The sequence below is a fragment of the Pleurodeles waltl genome, chromosome 7 (assembly GCF_031143425.1).
Source record: "Pleurodeles waltl isolate 20211129_DDA chromosome 7, aPleWal1.hap1.20221129, whole genome shotgun sequence".
NCBI lineage: Eukaryota > Metazoa > Chordata > Amphibia > Caudata > Salamandridae > Pleurodeles > Pleurodeles waltl.
The window spans coordinates 974,302,757-974,319,592 of NC_090446.1; the positions used below are offsets into that span (position 1 = coordinate 974,302,757).

At 48.1% G+C, this 16,836-nt stretch overlaps 1 protein-coding gene across 3 annotated transcripts in view; it reads right to left on the bottom strand.

Moving 5' to 3' along the window:
* Nucleotides 1-16,836, bottom strand: part of LOC138245813 (alpha-N-acetylgalactosaminide alpha-2,6-sialyltransferase 2-like) — a 577,537-nt gene that overhangs the window by 326,666 nt on the left and 234,035 nt on the right. For all 3 annotated transcript variants that reach the window (XM_069199748.1, XM_069199746.1, XM_069199747.1), the window contains exon 4: nt 15,263-15,440. In XM_069199748.1, the coding sequence (XP_069055849.1) occupies nt 15,263-15,440 (178 nt within the window). The remainder of the gene's footprint in view (nt 1-15,262; nt 15,441-16,836) is intronic.

The window sequence follows — 16,836 nt, forward strand, 5'->3', positions numbered from 1 at the left end:
GTGGACAAGGATCAAGACTGGTGACCTGGGCATGCTAGATACATATGGACCCTATGCCACGAGCGCTGACACAGCAATATGACCTGCTGACCTGGAACGTAAGGTGTGTGGTCACTCCCACCGAGGGGGACTGTGCTCACTCTTACCTTAAGAGGTGCCATACCCACATAGCGTTCTCACAGGCGACAACCATGGCATTAGCGGAATTCCACAAAACTCTGTACAAAATGGAGAGGTCAGATTTATGGGACAATGTGCAGGGGTTACTGATTTGGATTGTCCATGGGGTCCTATTTGAGACGGAACGAATAGGGAGGACACAGAGGGATGGTATGCAGTGGTGTAGGGACACTCAGATGGTATGCCTCATGCGCTGCTGGCTTTATAGCTCCGAATGCTGGCCACTACACGTTCCAGGACTGCCTTACTCCGGTCTCCTTCGTGATTCGCACGCTTCTACCATTTGGGGCAGGGATTTCAATTGAGTCCCAGACATTTCCAGGGACCGGTCTTCCCCGCCATTGGCAGGGGCTGGCTGCCACAAGACGACCCAGCGCTTCCTGGGCTGGCTGACTACAGGCAGGTTGCATGACATTTGGCTCCTTGAATATCCGAAGGGTAGCCAGTTCTCTTTTTATCCACCTGTCCACCACCTTCATACCAGGGTGGACCCCTTCCTGTGTTATGCATCCCAATGATTTGTCACACAGAGTACTTGATGTGTACACTTTCCAAACATTGCATGTTGCTGCTGACATTGTAGTGTGTAAGGGCCGGCCCCTGTATTCCCACTTAGAGGTTTCAGATGGAGGTGCTTCAGGATGTCCCCTTCCGTGATGCTCTAGCAATGCATATCACGCAATACTTTGCAGCAAACATGGGCTCCACCTCCCTCAGGGAGTTGGAATGAGACACACCCAAAGTGGTATGAGGAGACAGCGCATTGCTACAGTGTGGGGGGGGTCCAGAAGACCCTACGGAGAAATGTCATGTCACAGGAAAGAGAGCTGAGGCATCTTGAGACTAAGCTGCCATTGCATGTTGAAGAGGTTGAGTGGCTGAGTCAACTTCAGGGGGATCGCCGGGACCTTGAGGCACATTTAAGAAAAATAGATTATAAGCAGTACTTTGCCCATCTCCATGGTGAGGTGTATCGAGCAGACTGGTTGCGGGGGAGGCTGGTGAGTGAGAACCGGTCACGCTCACTGATTGGGTCACTAAGGTTGGATGGGGAGGGATCATTAATAGGCAGGCAGCCATCCACAGAGCCTTTGTATCCTATTATTGATCCCTTAATGAGGAGGTGAAGGGCCCTTCCACACAAAGACTGAGTGATTTCTTGTGGGGGCGCCCTCTTCCCTGACTCAATCCACTTCAGCAGGTAGATCTTGATGCTTCTTTTCAGGGTTAGCGCACTGTTTGGCTATAACACAGATCGCTCATGGAAAGGCCCCAGGCATGAATGAGGTCCCCATGGAATACTACGCAGCTTTCAGTGCTTCGCTGTCTCCCAGGCTGCTTGAGTTGCTTAACGAGGCATGGCAGAGGGGTCGGCTCCTGGACTCGCTCTGAGGGGCCTTAATAGTAGTGCTCCTCAAGCCATCTCCAAGATGTTCATTCTCCCTCAACTGTTGTACTTCTTTGCTGCTCTGCTCCTCGTGCTTCCAGTATGCTTTTTCATGGACTTAATAAGCTATTAGTGGAATTGATATGGGGCACAGGCAGACACTGGGTGCTGTTCATTAAGCTCCCCTGGCCAGTGCATGAAGGGGGACTTAGGGGCTTAACTATGAGTCTTATGATGCAGTGGCCCAATTGCAATTACTGGTGAAGTGCATGAGTAATGTCCCTTCCTTGGAATGGCTGGCGGTCCAGCGTTTTCTGGATGGGACACACATATACATCTGGCTGTCTTCCCTGGGGCTCCATCGCCCACACATGATGCACAAAATGAAGACTGCACATCAATGCTGGCAGAAATATATCTGCAGTATCATGGCCTGTCCCCTGTACTCCCCACTGCATTCATATACAAAGCTGGAGTAGAGTGGGAATAGAACACACAGGGAGCGTTTTTATGAAGGGGACATTCTTGTCCTTCCAGGAACCTAGGGACAGCCACAATATTCCAGTGGGACACTACCTTACATACAATGTGGTGTACCTGGCAGTCACTGCGGACTGGGGACAGGTCTCGGCTATGCAAGTATCCTGCCTATTTTACATTTGCTGTCGGGCCAAAAAGGATAAATATTGCATAGATTTGTAGATCGGCATTTATGTTGCTCAAACAGCAGATTGCTATGTCCTGGAAATCACATGCAGCGCAAAATGTGCTGTGTACACTTTGAATTTTATTGAAGTGAGTGTGCGCCGAGGTAGATGTCCTTGGTAAGGCCCAGAGATTGGGGGAGACTAGTGGGGTGGAGGTGACGGGACCAGAGGAATGATTTGGGACATATACCTCAGAAACCTTGAAGCGAGACACAACCTGCGTCCACCAAGACTGATCCTGCATACACCTCCTGATCTGAGTTCTTCTGTTGTGTGCACAGGGACCTGTGATGCTGGAGACGCAGGCTCTAACCTAAGCCCTAGCATGGATGTTGGGAACTTCTGTATTGCTCGGGACTGTCTTGACCTGCCCCTGGCGTGCATGAGTGGCATGGTCTGAGCTGCGACCCTCCTGTGCATCTTGCCGGCCAGTCCCCTCGTTAGGATGGTTGCATACCTGTGCCCCATTGCAGGAAGCCTGAGTCTCTTCCTTTCTGAGTCATCTGTGGTGGACTGGGGTGAAGAAGCTGGTGCTCCCACACTGCCTGGAAAACCCTGAATATGGGGAACTGATTACATGGATGACACTTCATAGTAATGTGCTATTGATCTGTAAAATACTGCTTGTCTTTGCTGTTTGATGAGGAGAATGTGGCAAAACTTCAACTTTGTAACTCCACTGTGTTTTTTCCTGGGCCTGACATGGGCCTTTGACTGTTTATTGTGATTGTTTCATGTTTTTGAAATCAAAACATGAAACATGAAAGATCCCAACAGCTACACTGCAAAGGAACCCTGAAGCTGACTCAATTGAACTTATGTTTCCACTTGAGAAGGATGCTGTCCCAAATGACTCCTCTGATGGTTTGCTTCCCAACTCGGGGAGACATATGGGTATAGTTAAACTAGAGGTAATGCCTAGCTGTGGTAATGCTCTGTATTGTTTCTGGAATGCATATTCTATTACTTGTGTCTGGATGGACAGCACAGGCTGGGTTCTTCTTTCCTCCAGTTACCCTGCCCTTCCCCATAAGAAGAAACAGTGATTTGTTTTCATTTTCACTAATCTGGTATATTTTGTGTTGGGGTAACATGTCCATCATGAATTGGGCAGATGGGTAGTTCTTAACCCCCTGTATGAGGTTTTAGAGTGGAGGATCCGTTGGAGATTCATGCATTGTTTCTTGTTTGTTAATGATCAAGCTCACACATGGTTTCCTCACAGGACGTGTGGGATTTCTTAACCTTGAAGTAGTATTTTTAATTTTAGCTGTATATGGCATAGAAACATGACGTACTTTAGATACGCATCAAGAATGTGAATGAGCTTGGCCATTATATTAAGCATGTTGCAGTGTACATGTTCTTCACAGACATGGACCTGAAGCTTAATGCAGGAGACCCAACCAGTTGGTAATAGATGCACAGCCCTAGAGAAGGGTTGATACACCTGGAGGCTCACTGCAGCTGCAACTCTTGGTCCAACTTCAGGCTACCCTGGTAAAGTAATCAGTCTCATTCCTTGATTAAAATATCAGGATAGACCCAAAAGGAGGATATGCCACAGTTGTGGGCTCCTGGTATGAGGATAGATTGGGGCTAATTTTCCACTCCCACCTCCTTTTACTTCAAAATCTCATGCTGATCCGGGTTAGAGCTCTATTTTTACTGATTTCCCCATCAGTGTTTGTAATTGGGGGTGCAAACATTATTTATTGATGAAGGCCTGGCCTGCTCAAAACCTACTTCAGAGGTTGGAAAGGGCAAGGTGAGATTGAAACGTTTTGCCTCTGCCCTGGTTCTCTTGGATGTTTGACTTATGCAGAGACAATACAGTTTTCCTCCTTTTCTGTATCCCACTGGTAGTTTTCAATGATAGAGTATTTGTTGGATCACTCAATGCTCTGTACTAAGTGTAGGGATACTAGTTATATGACAAGTGGTGTTTCATACCATTCCATCATTATCTGGATTCCACTATCTATGCAACTAGGTCCAGACACCTGGCATGTGCCTGGCCCTCGCCCTATCTTGAAATCAGGCAGATTCTGATGAGTAGGGTGGAAGAATGATTTTTGGGTTAACAGTGTGATTTTGACTGTGTGGGCTACGAAGCTGGTAAACTCTTCACTCAAGTGGCCAAAATGGAGTAAGGTCTTGAGACCACCAGCCCCGCGGTGACTGTCAGACCACCGCACTCCAGGTGGTCTGACTGCCACATTATATCCCTGGTGGTCGGACCACCGTCACCGCAGAGAACAAGGTTACAGACAAGCTGACGGTGGGCAGACTCATGGTCAGCCACGGTGGCATTGAACTCAGTGCCGCCGTGCTTATCACAGCTCCTGTGTCTGCCGGCCTTTCAATGGTGGTGACCCCACCTAGGAAAGGCTGGTGGAAACAGTGCAGGGGGCCCCCCTGCCCAGCACCCTCGGAATGCGCACTGTCTGCTTTGTAGACAATGTGCATTTCGAGGGTGGGGGTGCTATGGTATTGGCCTCGGCTCCCTAGGCCAATATCATACTACTATTCCCGCTGGTCAGCCCGGCAGGAACGTCGTAATAAAACCCGGGGGAGGCAGACGGCATGACGGATGTCTCCTCCCCATGGCTTTGGCGGTTGGAGTATTCTGACCGCCAAAGTCATAATGAGGCCTTTAGGTCTGTGGGGTGCGGAACAGCTTGGTGGCCAGGTGGCAGGTGTCATGGAGATTGGAGAGTAATTTGTCCTGAATTATTGAACCTTCTATCGCTCAAAGCTGGGGCTAATGAGGTATGTCTGCTGGATTTTGTAAATGGACTCCAAAATCCTAGGACGAAAAAGTTGATGGCGGATGTGTTGGAGGTTGAGCTTACAGGAGAAGTGTCTAAGGATATATTGAAGCTGATAGATGTGAAGGCTTTGAGTCCTAATGATTTTGCAGCTGAGTTACAACCAAGATGATGTCAGTCAGGCTGATGGGACATATTCTGGAGTTATTCAAGGCTAGGTGACCAGAGAGAGCCACAATTGTGCTGATATAAAAATAGAAAAAGTCAGCAGATGACTCTGCCTCAAACAGGCCTTTCTTATTGAGAAATAGGAGCTAGCTAAGATTGCTTGCTAACCGTCAACATTGGGTTATCACCTAACTGGTCCATTCAGACCAAGGAAGATTCCTGCTCCGTAGTTCCACAAAACGTAATATGCATCAACCATACTACTGTCTAGAATATGCCCAAAGGTTAGTGGAACCACTGGATTTCCTCTCCTTTGAGGCTGAGAATGCGTTCAAATCATTTAAATGGCCATTATGTTTGTAGTTCTCAGGAAAATGCATCTGGGTCCTGAGCTTACCTTTGGGTATTCCTAAAGAATGTAATCACCATGGAGTGGGTCATAGTTAATGGAGAGCTAGCTCCTGATTTGAGATCAAACTGCTACTTTTTTCTCTTCTCCTTGCTCTTGTAGTCGTACTGCTTTCATGTTGGATCAGGAGAAATGCTTGGATTAGGAGGTTTGAGAACTACCCGGGGGATAGGGTGTTAATATACAGAGATGATCTATTAACTTATATAGCAGATCTAGATGCATCTTTGGGAAGACTTTGCTTGACTAATTGGACATTTTGTCAGACACAGAATGCCCATTTTGAGTTACCAGCCTGAGCACCCTTTATAAGTATCTATGTAACTATGGACAGAAGTGTCTTTATGAGACAAACTCTTCTTACAATGTTGGCATGCTTACTGGATATTGTGATGCATTGGAGAAAGCTCCCTTCTTCATGCTGGGTAGGGTGCAAATAGGCAAACAAGAAAACACATTTAAATCTGCCATGCACTTCCTGCATCTAACTTCAACAGTTAAAGGACTTACCAGCAAGACATTGGAATATTGGTTGAGGTAGGTGGAAGCCCCACACAGGCAACAACCACAATGCTTGCCAGGGTGAATCACAAAAGCTTGTCACAGTGAACCACAAAATCTATGGTAACTTGGCACGAAAAGCAGTCAGGCTTAACTTAGAGGCACTGTGCAAAGTACTTATGTAGTACACAGCCAGCAGTAAAGTGAAAACACAATCTAAGAAAAATCCCAAACCCATTTACAAAAATAGAACAAATGTTAATAAACAATAGCAGAACGACCAAAAAATACATAGTACCAGAGATATTCAATTTTAAAGTTTTTAGTGAAAATAGCACTTAAAAGCACAAATCACCACTTGCGATCATCTGGTCATGCAGGACTAGGGGCAGTCATATGTTCAGGCCGAAGGCAAAGGAACACAGGTCAGATACAGGGACCAAGTTAGTCCTGTTGAAAAGTTACCTACTAAGTCCAGTGTGAAGAGTTCCTTTCACATTGGAGGAGGCCCCAAAGAGAAGGCTGAGTGTCGCAGATGGTCGTCACTGTAGAGTGAAGAGCAGGCCAGAAGTTGCAGAATGGCGTTGCTCTAGCTTAGCATTGGTGGTCATGGTGGGCTGTCACTGCTGTAGTGCAAAGTGCAGGTCACTCATTGCCATATGCGACTGGGGGTCACTGTTGTCACAATGAGCAGATCTCACCGGAGGTTCGCGTTAGCAGTCATCATGGACTGTAGGAGTCGGGCAAGTTCATGGTCGCAAGGAGCCCAGCGTTTAGGATATTCACATTTTCTTGAGGAAGAGTACACTCTGATGCCAGACAAGGATCCAAGACCTAGGGAGGGACTTCTTTGGGATGAGGTACTCACTCCTGGAGAGGCCAGAAGGGCTCAGGCAGGTCCAGTTGCAGGTCCAAAAAGGTCCAGTTGCAGCTGGGTAGTTGCAGAGAGGTCTCTGAAGCTTGTTGTGTCCCGATAGCTCACGCAGGTGGTCATCCAACTGACTCTTGTAGTCACTCTGGTTAGCCTGAGCTGAAGGAACACAGGTACAGTCTTCCTTCTCAGACAGCAAGGAAGCCCTTCAAGCAGCAGGGCAGTCCTTCTTCTGTAACTTCCACAGGTCCAGGGGTGTTCTCATGAGTGGAGCTGGAGGTCCAATATTTATGCCTGGTGTCAGCCTTTGTGTGGGTGTTGAAGCATGATGACGAGACGGCGTTGACTTGCTTGGTCATAGTGAGGAGGGGTCCAGGATGAATCCGAGGTTGCGTGCGTGGTCTGAGGGGGTTGGTGCGGTGCCCAGATCCGTGGGCCACCAGGAGTCATCCCAGGCGGAAGGGGATTGTCCAAGGATGAGGACATCCGTCTTGTCTGAGTTCAGCTTTAGGCGGCTGAGCTTCATCCATTCCGCAACGTCTTTCATTCCTTCCTGTAGGGTGATTTTGGCGGTGGTTGGGTCTTTGGTGAGGGAGAGTATCAGCTGGGTGTCGTCGGTGTAGGAGATGATGTTGATGTTGTGTTTGCGTGCGATGTCGGCGAGGGGGCTCATGTAGATATTGAAGAGGGTTGGGCTGAGCGAGGAACCTTGGGGTACGCCGCAGATGATCTCGGTGGGTTCTGAGCGGAAGGGCGGAAGGTAGACTCTTTGGGTTCTGTTGGAGAGGAACGAGATGATCCAGTCAAGGGCCTGTCCTAGGATTCCAGTGGAGCAGAGGTGGGTTATTAGGGTGCGATTGCACACGGTGTCAAAGGCAGCCGAGAGGTCCAGGAGGATGAGGGCGGTTGTTTCTCAGTTGTCCATCAGAGTTCTGATGTCTTCGGTGACAGCGATGAGGGCGGTTTCTGTGCTGTGGTTGGCCCGAAATCCTGATTCGGAAGGGTCGAGCGAGTTGTTAGCTTCAAGAAAATTGGTCAGCTGCTTGTTGACAGTCTTCTCGATGACCTTGGCCGGGAAGGGGAGAAGAGAGATGGGGCGGAAGTTCTTCAGGTCATTGGGGTCAGCCGTGGGTTTTTTCACGAGGGCGTTGACTTCCGCGTGTTTCCAGCTCTCGGGGAAGGTGGCAGATGAGAACGAGCTGTTGATGATGCTCCGGAGATAGGGGGCGATGATAGAGTCGGCTTTGTTGAAGATGTAATGGGGGCACGGGTCCGAGGGGGAGCCGGAGTGGATGGTGTTAATGGTGATTCTGGTCTCCTCAGAGCTGATGGGGGTCCAGGCGTTGAGTGTAGTGGTGGGGGCTGTTGGTTCGGTGGTGGGCGGTGGGGTCTGGGGACCGAAGCTGTCGTGTAGGTCTGCGATCTTTCGGTGGCAGAACGTAGCAAGGGAGTTGCAGAGTTCTTGTGAGGGCGTGATGACGTTGGAGCTGGCGCTGGGGTTGGAGAGCTCTTTGACGATGTTGAAGAGTTCTTTGCTGTTGTGGGTGTTGTTGTCTAGTCGCTCTTTGAATGATGTCCTTTTGGTGGAGCGGATCAGCTGGTGGTGTTCACGGGTGGCGATCTTGAGGGCTGACATGTTTTCTGTGGTGCGTTCTCTGCGCCAGGTTTTTTCGAGGGTACAGCAGGATTTCTTGGATTCTTTGAGGGCGTCCGTGAACCACGGGGTTTTCCTGATGCTGGACCCACTTGGGTTGCTTTTAAGTGGAGCGAGGTTTTTGGCACAGTTGGAGATCCACTGTGTGAGGGCTGCGTTGTTGACGTCAGTGGTGATGGGTGGTGGGTTTTGGTTCAGTGTTGAGAGGAGCTGCTCTGTGGAGATTTTGCTCCAGTGTCTGCGGGGGATTTGTTGTGTGCGATGGTGGTGGGTCGCCCGTTTGAAGGTGAAGTGGACGCATCTTTGGTCGGTCCAGTGTAGTTCAGAGGAGTGGCTGAAGGATATGTGGTTGCTGGCGGAGAAGATGGGGTCAAGCGTGTGGCCAGCGGTGTGGGTGGGGGTGTTCACCAGTTGCTTGAGTCCGAGGTTGGCGAGGTTGGCGAGCAAGGTGGCGGTGTTGTTGTCGTTGTTTTTCTCCAGGTGGAAGTTCAGGTCCCCGAGGAGGATACAGTCTGGTGAGGCTAGGGCGTGCGGGCTGATGAAATCTGTGATGGTTTCGCTGAATTGGGTGCGTGGGCCCGGGGGCCTGTAGACGAGAGTTCCTCTGAGGGTGGTTCTGGGGTCGGTGTGGATCTGGAAGTGTACGTGTTGGGCGGCGAGGGGGGTGTCTTCGGTGGTGGTCGTGATGTTGATTGAGTTCCTGTAGATGATGGCGATTCCTCCACCGGTTTGGTTGATGCGGTCCTTCCGGGCGATCTTGTAGCCGTCGGGGTTGGCTATGGTGATGTCAGGAGCCGAGAAGGCGTTCATCCAGGTTTCTGTGATGAAGGTGACGTCTGTGCTGTTGTGTCCAGGAAGTCCCATAGTTCGATGGCGTGCTTGTGGATGGAGCGTGTGTTAAGGAGGATGCACTTGAGGTGATTGTTGGTGCGAGGGCCGGTGGGAGGTCTGCAGGCTCGGTGGAATGCGTACTTGCAGGCTTGACAGGTGAAGGGTCCATGAGAACGTTTAGGGCTGGCTTGGTAGCAGGTGGCTGTTCGTCCGGGGTTGAGGGCGTTAAGGGAGGCGGCGTCGTATCTTAGTCGGGTGTTTTGAGCGCGGTGGGGGTCGTATCTTAGTCGGGTGTTTTGAGCGCGGTGGGGGCCAGGAGTTCTGGCGCTCGGCGCGGTCCAGGCACGGACGGGCGCAGACGGGCTTGCCTTTGGCGCGGCCGCACAGCGGCCGCCATAAGAGGGAAGGGGGAGGAGGGTTCAGCTGGGAGGCGAGAGGCGGGAGGGAGGACAGCGAATGGGAGCAGGGGGCGGGGCCGCACGGGTGGCAGCGGCGGGAAAAGCGGGAAAAAGTGGGAAAAAGCAGGAAAAAGCAGGAAAAAGCGGGAAAGCGCACAGCAAGAGAAAAAGAAACAGTGGAAAGCAAAGAGCAAAAGAGAAATGGCAGGAAACAGTGGAAAGCAAAGAGCAAAAGAGAAAAGGCAGGAAACAGTCGAAGGTCAAGAGAAGAACCTGAAATACCTGAAATATCTGAACACCCTAGCAAGGCGTGGCAGGGGCCTGGGCAGGTGGAGCTGCAGTGGCGGGGAAGCGACCTACCCGAGGGTCAAGGGTCGCTGTCTCTGCCGCGCAGCGGCCGCCATAAGAGGGAAGGGGGGGAGGAGGGGTCAGCTGGGAGGCGGGAGGGAGGACAGCGAATGGGAGCGGGGGCGGGGCCTCACGGGTGGCAGCGGCGGGAAAAGCGGGAAAAAGGGGGAAAAAGCGGGAAAGCGCACAGCAAGAGAAAAAGAAACAGTGGAAAGCAAAGCGCAAAAGAGAAATGGCAGGAAACAGTGGAAAGCAAAGAGCAAAAGAGAAAAGGCAAGAAACAGTCAAAGGTCAAGAGAAGAACCCGAAATACCTGAAAGACCTGAACACCCTAGCAAGGCGTGGCAAGGGCTTGGGCAGGTGGAGCTGCAGCGGCGAGGAAGCGACCTACCCTAGGATCTGCCTCCAATCTGAAGTTAGCACTTATTAAATGTAGTAAGGTAATTCAGTTTTAGTCAGTGAAAAAGATTGTAAATGATGATAAACAACTTTAAGAGTTTTTCACTGCTAGGACATGTAAAACTTAAGTACACACGTCCTACTTTTTAAATACAATGCACCCTACCCTATGAGCCTCTAGAGCCTTCATTCGGGGTGACTTGTATGCATTCAAAAGGAAGATTTGGGCCTAGCAAGAGGTGTTTTTGCCAGGTTGAAAAGGCAGCTTGAAACTCAACTACAGTCTAAAGTGGCAGGCCTGAGACATGTTTTAAAAGGTTACTATTGTGGGTGGCACAGTGAGTGCTGTAGGCCCACTAGCAGCATATAATTAGGTACCCTGGGTACATTTAGTACCATTTACTTTCAAGTAAATTAAATATGCCTATTAGGTATAGGTTAATATTACCATGTTTGAAGGAGAGAGCACTTCAGCACTGGTTAGCAGTGGTTACGTGCACAAAGTCCTAAAGCCAACAAAAAGTAATTCGACAAAGATGAAGGGTGAAAGCAAACGTTGGGGGAATACCACACTAAGGACGTCAGATCTAACAAGACCCTTAAACTAGCTCTAGAAATAAATGCTTTCTGTTTTAGTATGTGCTGACTTTCCTACAACTGAATGATAACAAGACATAAGTGACCACTGAAATGCTGATTAAACTCCCTGCATATTTTCAACTTAACTACCTCTAACTTCATATGTATGAGCCTTCTGAGGTTGATTGGCTTACTTTCTGATTTGATTTTGCTGCAACTGAAACTGTTAAGATTTAAGACTCTCCGAATCCTAATCTTGAAGACACATATTATGCTATGTTATGTACTGTTATTTTATGCTTATTTGTATACTGCGCTAATCACCCTTGAGGGTATCCAGACACCTTACAGGTGTGGAGGAAGCTGTCTTCTAGGAGGAATTTATTGAAAGACTCAAGTCTTCTGCTTCTTGTGGAACTCAAGAAGCACTAAGGAGGCTGTGATGTGCTCTGGGAAGTCGTGCCATGCCTAGGGGGAGATGTATGACGAAGCATGGCTGCTGGCTGTGGGCTTGTGGATCAGTGATATGTGTGCGAGTAAGAGTCCAGCTGGGTGGAGGTTTCTGGGAGGTACGTAGAAATGTATATGGTTGTTGAGGTAGGCTGAACCTATATTGTGGAGTGCTTTGTATGAGTGAGTGAGCAGCTTTAACTAAGTGTGATGTGCTGTGGCATGATGTAGGCTTTGTGAGGATGAAGTTTCTGGATGGTTTGGAATCTGTGCAGTAGTTTCTTGGAGGTTCCTGCATAGAGTGAGTTGTCGTAGTCCAACCCGCTGGTTATCAGGCCCTACGTGACCATTTTCTGGTGTTTTCTGGAAGCCAGTTGAAAATCTTGCATAGCCTGTTCAGGAGGGGAAGCAGGTGGAGGTGACTGCATTCACTTGGGCTGACATGAACAGTTTGTTGTCCTGGATAAATCAGAAATTTCTGGTGTGGGGCTGAGATTGGTAGCCCACCGGGTAGAGTCCCAGGCCGATGTTAATCTACCAGCGATCACTACTTGCGTCTTGTGGGCATTCAGTTTGAGGCAACTAGAATTCATCCATGTGGTGTTGGTGGTCAAGAAACTGGCAACGCTGGCTTTTGTAGTAATGGTCTTGTTCAACAAGGAGAGTATAAGTTGTGTGTCGTTCATGTAGAAGAGTATATTGATGTTGTGACATAGGATGAGGTCCATTAGTGTGGTCATGTAGAAGTTCAATAATATTGGACTCTGGACGATTCTTGGGGGACTCTACAGATGAGGATGAGGTTCTTGGGCTCAGTGGTGTAGGGAGGCCGGTTGACTCTCTGGGTTTTTTCTGTGTGGAATGAGCCGATGCAGTTGAGGGTGGGTCTTAGGATGCCTGTGTTGTATAGTCTTTTGATCAGGGTGGGACAGGAAACAGCATTGGAGGCTGTTGGGAGGTCAAGTGGTATGAGGGTAGCTGTGTCTCCAAGATCTAGGATCATCCTGATGTCTTCTGTGGCTGCAATTAGGTCTGTCTCAGTGCTGGGGTTGGGTCAAAAGCATGATTGAGTGGTGTCTAGGAGTTGGAGTTCGTTGAGATGGTGAGCAAGTTGTCTGTTGATTGCTTTCTCTATGATCTTGGCTGAAAAAAAATAGGAAGAAGATCAGCATGTAGTTTGCTAGGTGGGTAGGGTCAGCCAAGGGTTTCTTTAGTAGTAAGTTGATCATCATGTGTTTCCATTTGTCCAGGAATGTCTCAGTGGTGATGGAGTTATTCAAGATGCAGGTGAGGACTTTGCTGATAGAGGAGGCTCCCAGGATGTAGAAGTGGGAGTAGGGATCCATAGATGCTCCAGAATATATTCTCCCCATGATGTTGACTGTTTCCTCCACGGTGAGTTTTCCAGGTGGTCAAGGTAGTTAAGATGTCTCCAAGGTTGCTGGTGGGAAATCCAGAGGTAAGGATTTTAATGTCCGGTTGAGGATCAAAATTGTTGTGATGATGTGGAGTCTTGGACAATCAAGAAGATTTCTTTGCTGCTGTTGGAGCTGTGGTGAACACGCTAGGCTATGTCCTTTACTTTTGGTTTCTCTGATGTGTTTGTGGTACTGTCTCTGGACTGATTTGTAATTCACACTTGTCAGTTTCGAGGTGGTTAGTTCCCCATCTTCTTTCTAGCTGTTTACAGTGTTGTTTTGTTGCTCGTAGTTCCTCGGTGTACTAGCTGGCTTCTTTCAAGTTCTCTTCTGTGTTCTATTTCAGCGGTGCTAGGAAGTCGGCACCGCTTGTCATCCAATCATCGAACTGCTTGACAACAGTGATGAGGTTGTTAGTGTTGTTTGGTGGATTTATGTGTAGCGTTTTAATCCAGTAAGATTCCAAGATTTTGCTCCATCCAAATCTGACCTGGTCAGAAGTGGAAGCCTTGGCTAGGTAAGCGTCATTGATCATAAAGTGAATGATGGCCTGGTCAGTGCACGTGAGGAATGTAATTGTGGAGGATTTTATGTTATTGAAGGTAGCTAAGATGGGATCGAGGGTGTGACCGGACGAGTGTGGGGGTCTGTTGACATGTTTCATTCCCGTGTTCTTTAGACTCTTGAGGAGAGCAGCTGTACTGGTGACATTTCCGTCTTCCAGGAGTAACGTTAAAATCGTCTAACATGTATATGTAGTCCTTGGCGTCACTGGTAAGGGGGTGGGGCAACAACATCAGCAATGTTTCTGGCAAAATTAGCTCTTGGTCCTGGCAGTCGATAGACTAGAGATCCAGTCAGGCTTATTGCTATATGATTTATACAGCCCTGCCAAGTGTCCCGGGTCAGTGAGGGTTGTGCTGCTCTAGTCCAGGTGTTTCCTTTGAATTCTAGAACTTATTGTCTTGTTTTTTCCAGTATGAAACTAAACAACAACCCCAAGACTGCACAGGAAAAAACATGGAGTGGAACAGCACATCACATATGGACCTGAGGAACTTGGCAGCTATGTATATATGAACACGTAATGCTTACTAATTATCAGTTGTATCTTAAATGCACATTATATTATAAGTGGTGCTTTAATGTTCGAATCGTTCCTGTTCATTCACAAAAGAAATAAAGTTCAAAAGATTGAAATTAGCCCCAAAAGTCTCTTATTAGAAAAATGTAAATTCAAAGAACAGTTTAAAGTTTGTTTTCCCAAACGGATCGAGGTACATAATTACTTCTGTAATACGTATGTCTTACCAACAAACTCTTTACAAATAAACATATTGTTCCTCCAACATGCATCGCAAATGTTGAAAGCAAGGATCTTGTGTGCAGTGAGAGAGTAAGTTGATTGTCTTGCGAACCGTAGTTCCTGGAAGAGCAGTGTAGGCTGGCGAGGAGTTTGTTTGAGCAGGCTGGGCCGACTCTCGAGTTACACCTCCAGCCTCTCCGTCCTCGGAAATATCTGCCCCTCTTCTCAAGACGCCACGTGATATTCCCAACGTGTGACTCATTCCCACCCTCTCATAATCGGTTAACTATTTCTGTACACTTTCTCTATATTGTTCCCTCTGGCAGAACTACCCCCATTGCTGTCCTATAAATGTGTCCCAAGTATTTGACCAGAATGAGTGTTGCCCCTTATTTTTGATCCGATTCATGTCCATGTCGACGTTAGTTGAAGAAGAATAAAACCAATAGAAAATTAAAATTTATAAAACAATTCCTAAATCCCTGTTAAGGGCTGAACTCGGGTGTTCTCTTTTGCATGTAGGACACCTAAGGCGATTGCAGGTTACAATAAATGAAAAGGCCCTGGTGAGGAATGAATGAAATCAAGATTTGTAAAATATCAGTGCTCTGATTTTCGCACCCCTTATGCTGTAATGCCTCTGCCTCATGGGCAGCCATCACGGGTCACTAGCAGCTGGGTCACGATGACTTTTGCCTTCCCTCTTGTTTTTCATTTCATTGCCCTTGTGCATTAAACGACGCTACGGGGGAAGAAAGACAGTGTGTCGCAAATATGATATTTTTTGGAAAAGAGTTTGGAAGAGAAGTACACAATTACAAGCGTGTAACACAGGCCGAGCGGAGAAAGAGCGATAGGGCGTGAGAGAGACAGCGTCGCACGCACCTGAACACGTAGTCATGTTGGTCTATTTCTTTTCCCAGCTTGGATCCATTCAGGATGCCGCCGTTGCCCACGGCAGCGCAGCGGATACAGGGGGACCCGGCTCTGGGCTTCCGGTTCCACTCACTGAACATGTAGCCATTTGCCGAGGTATTCAGCAGAGGCAGCGTCTCATTCAGGACTAGAAATAAGAGGAAAATGAAGCTGTCAGCCCACAGAACGTAAACAACACAAGGCCCAGCTTCATTCTTCTGCACCTAGCACCCTTACTGCTGCTCACGCATTGTGTTACAGACTTTAGGTTACCCAGCCTGCGTTTAGATAAACACAATCAATTTGTAACATCCCGCAGCAAAAGACTGAACAACACTTGATTCCCTCCCAACCCAAAACATTTTCTACAGTGACCAATAGGTTTAGGATGCAGAGGTGAATTTGTTATAGTGAAATCAAGAGATTCACAGACAGGCTAGTATTTCTTAATGTCTGGCGGATTTGTCAGTCAGTTACATATTAGGTTCGCTGGAGTACACTACCGTGGGTGGACAGCATCTCCAGATTCTCTTGCAGGCTCATTCACCCATGGCTAGATGCTTCCCAGATTTTATTGCTGTGGATGTTTTGTGGTGAGGGACCAAATGTCAGTATGACGTGCTTGCGATCAGGGTGGATGTCTATGTGACTACTTGGACTGTATGGCTGTGAAGGTTTAAGGTGGCTTTCAAACCATCTACGTGATTAGAGGCCACTGCTTCGTACTACTGCACCTCATCACTACATAAACCAGTACATATAGGAAGCCTCTCAGCTTAACATTTGACATGACAGATTGACTCTGCCTTTCTGGGTGCAAGCTTGCAGACCTAGAAATGACTGAGTCCTAGGCAGATTATTAAGATCAATCTACACCCATCTATAGGCATTATACAGGCTAGATGATGCAACATGACCCTACAGAGTATATTGGAGAAAGTGGTCAAATCATTCACCCATGCTAGGTCTTTATCTGATGGGCGCTGGCATTGTGTGTACTACATGCTTCCACTTAAAAAAAAAAAATAAACTAGTGACACCAATCTTCAAAGTTTCCTTTACATCAAAGTGATAAACTTTGGACAAAAACCTAACTACAACTGGTGGATGGTGGGTACTGACTAATACATGGTCATCTAATACGCCTTCCAGGGACTTAATTTAATAAACGTCCTTTCAAGGCATAAACACAGTGCAGGTGGAAGTAGTGGGTTTGGGAACTTGCACACTCAACCACCACTCAGTAGGTTACATCTTCCAGCGAGGGCTCTGGACCTGAGATCAAGCCAAAGGCAGTAAACACAGTGCTCTTTGGGATGACCTTCTGGGCTCCCATATCCTGCACTATTTCATCTCAACAATATCAAATTTTGGTCCTTGCTTCTGGAACACCAAGGGCTTCCCTGAATCGACTCTCTAGGAAAGACAGGGCACAGACAGGAAAGATCGTCTAGACCTGCACACTATTTATAAGCTAGTGTGACCTACCAGCCCACTCGCCCTACAGGGCACGTGTCAACTGCCCCCAGTAGTGGTGCATCGTC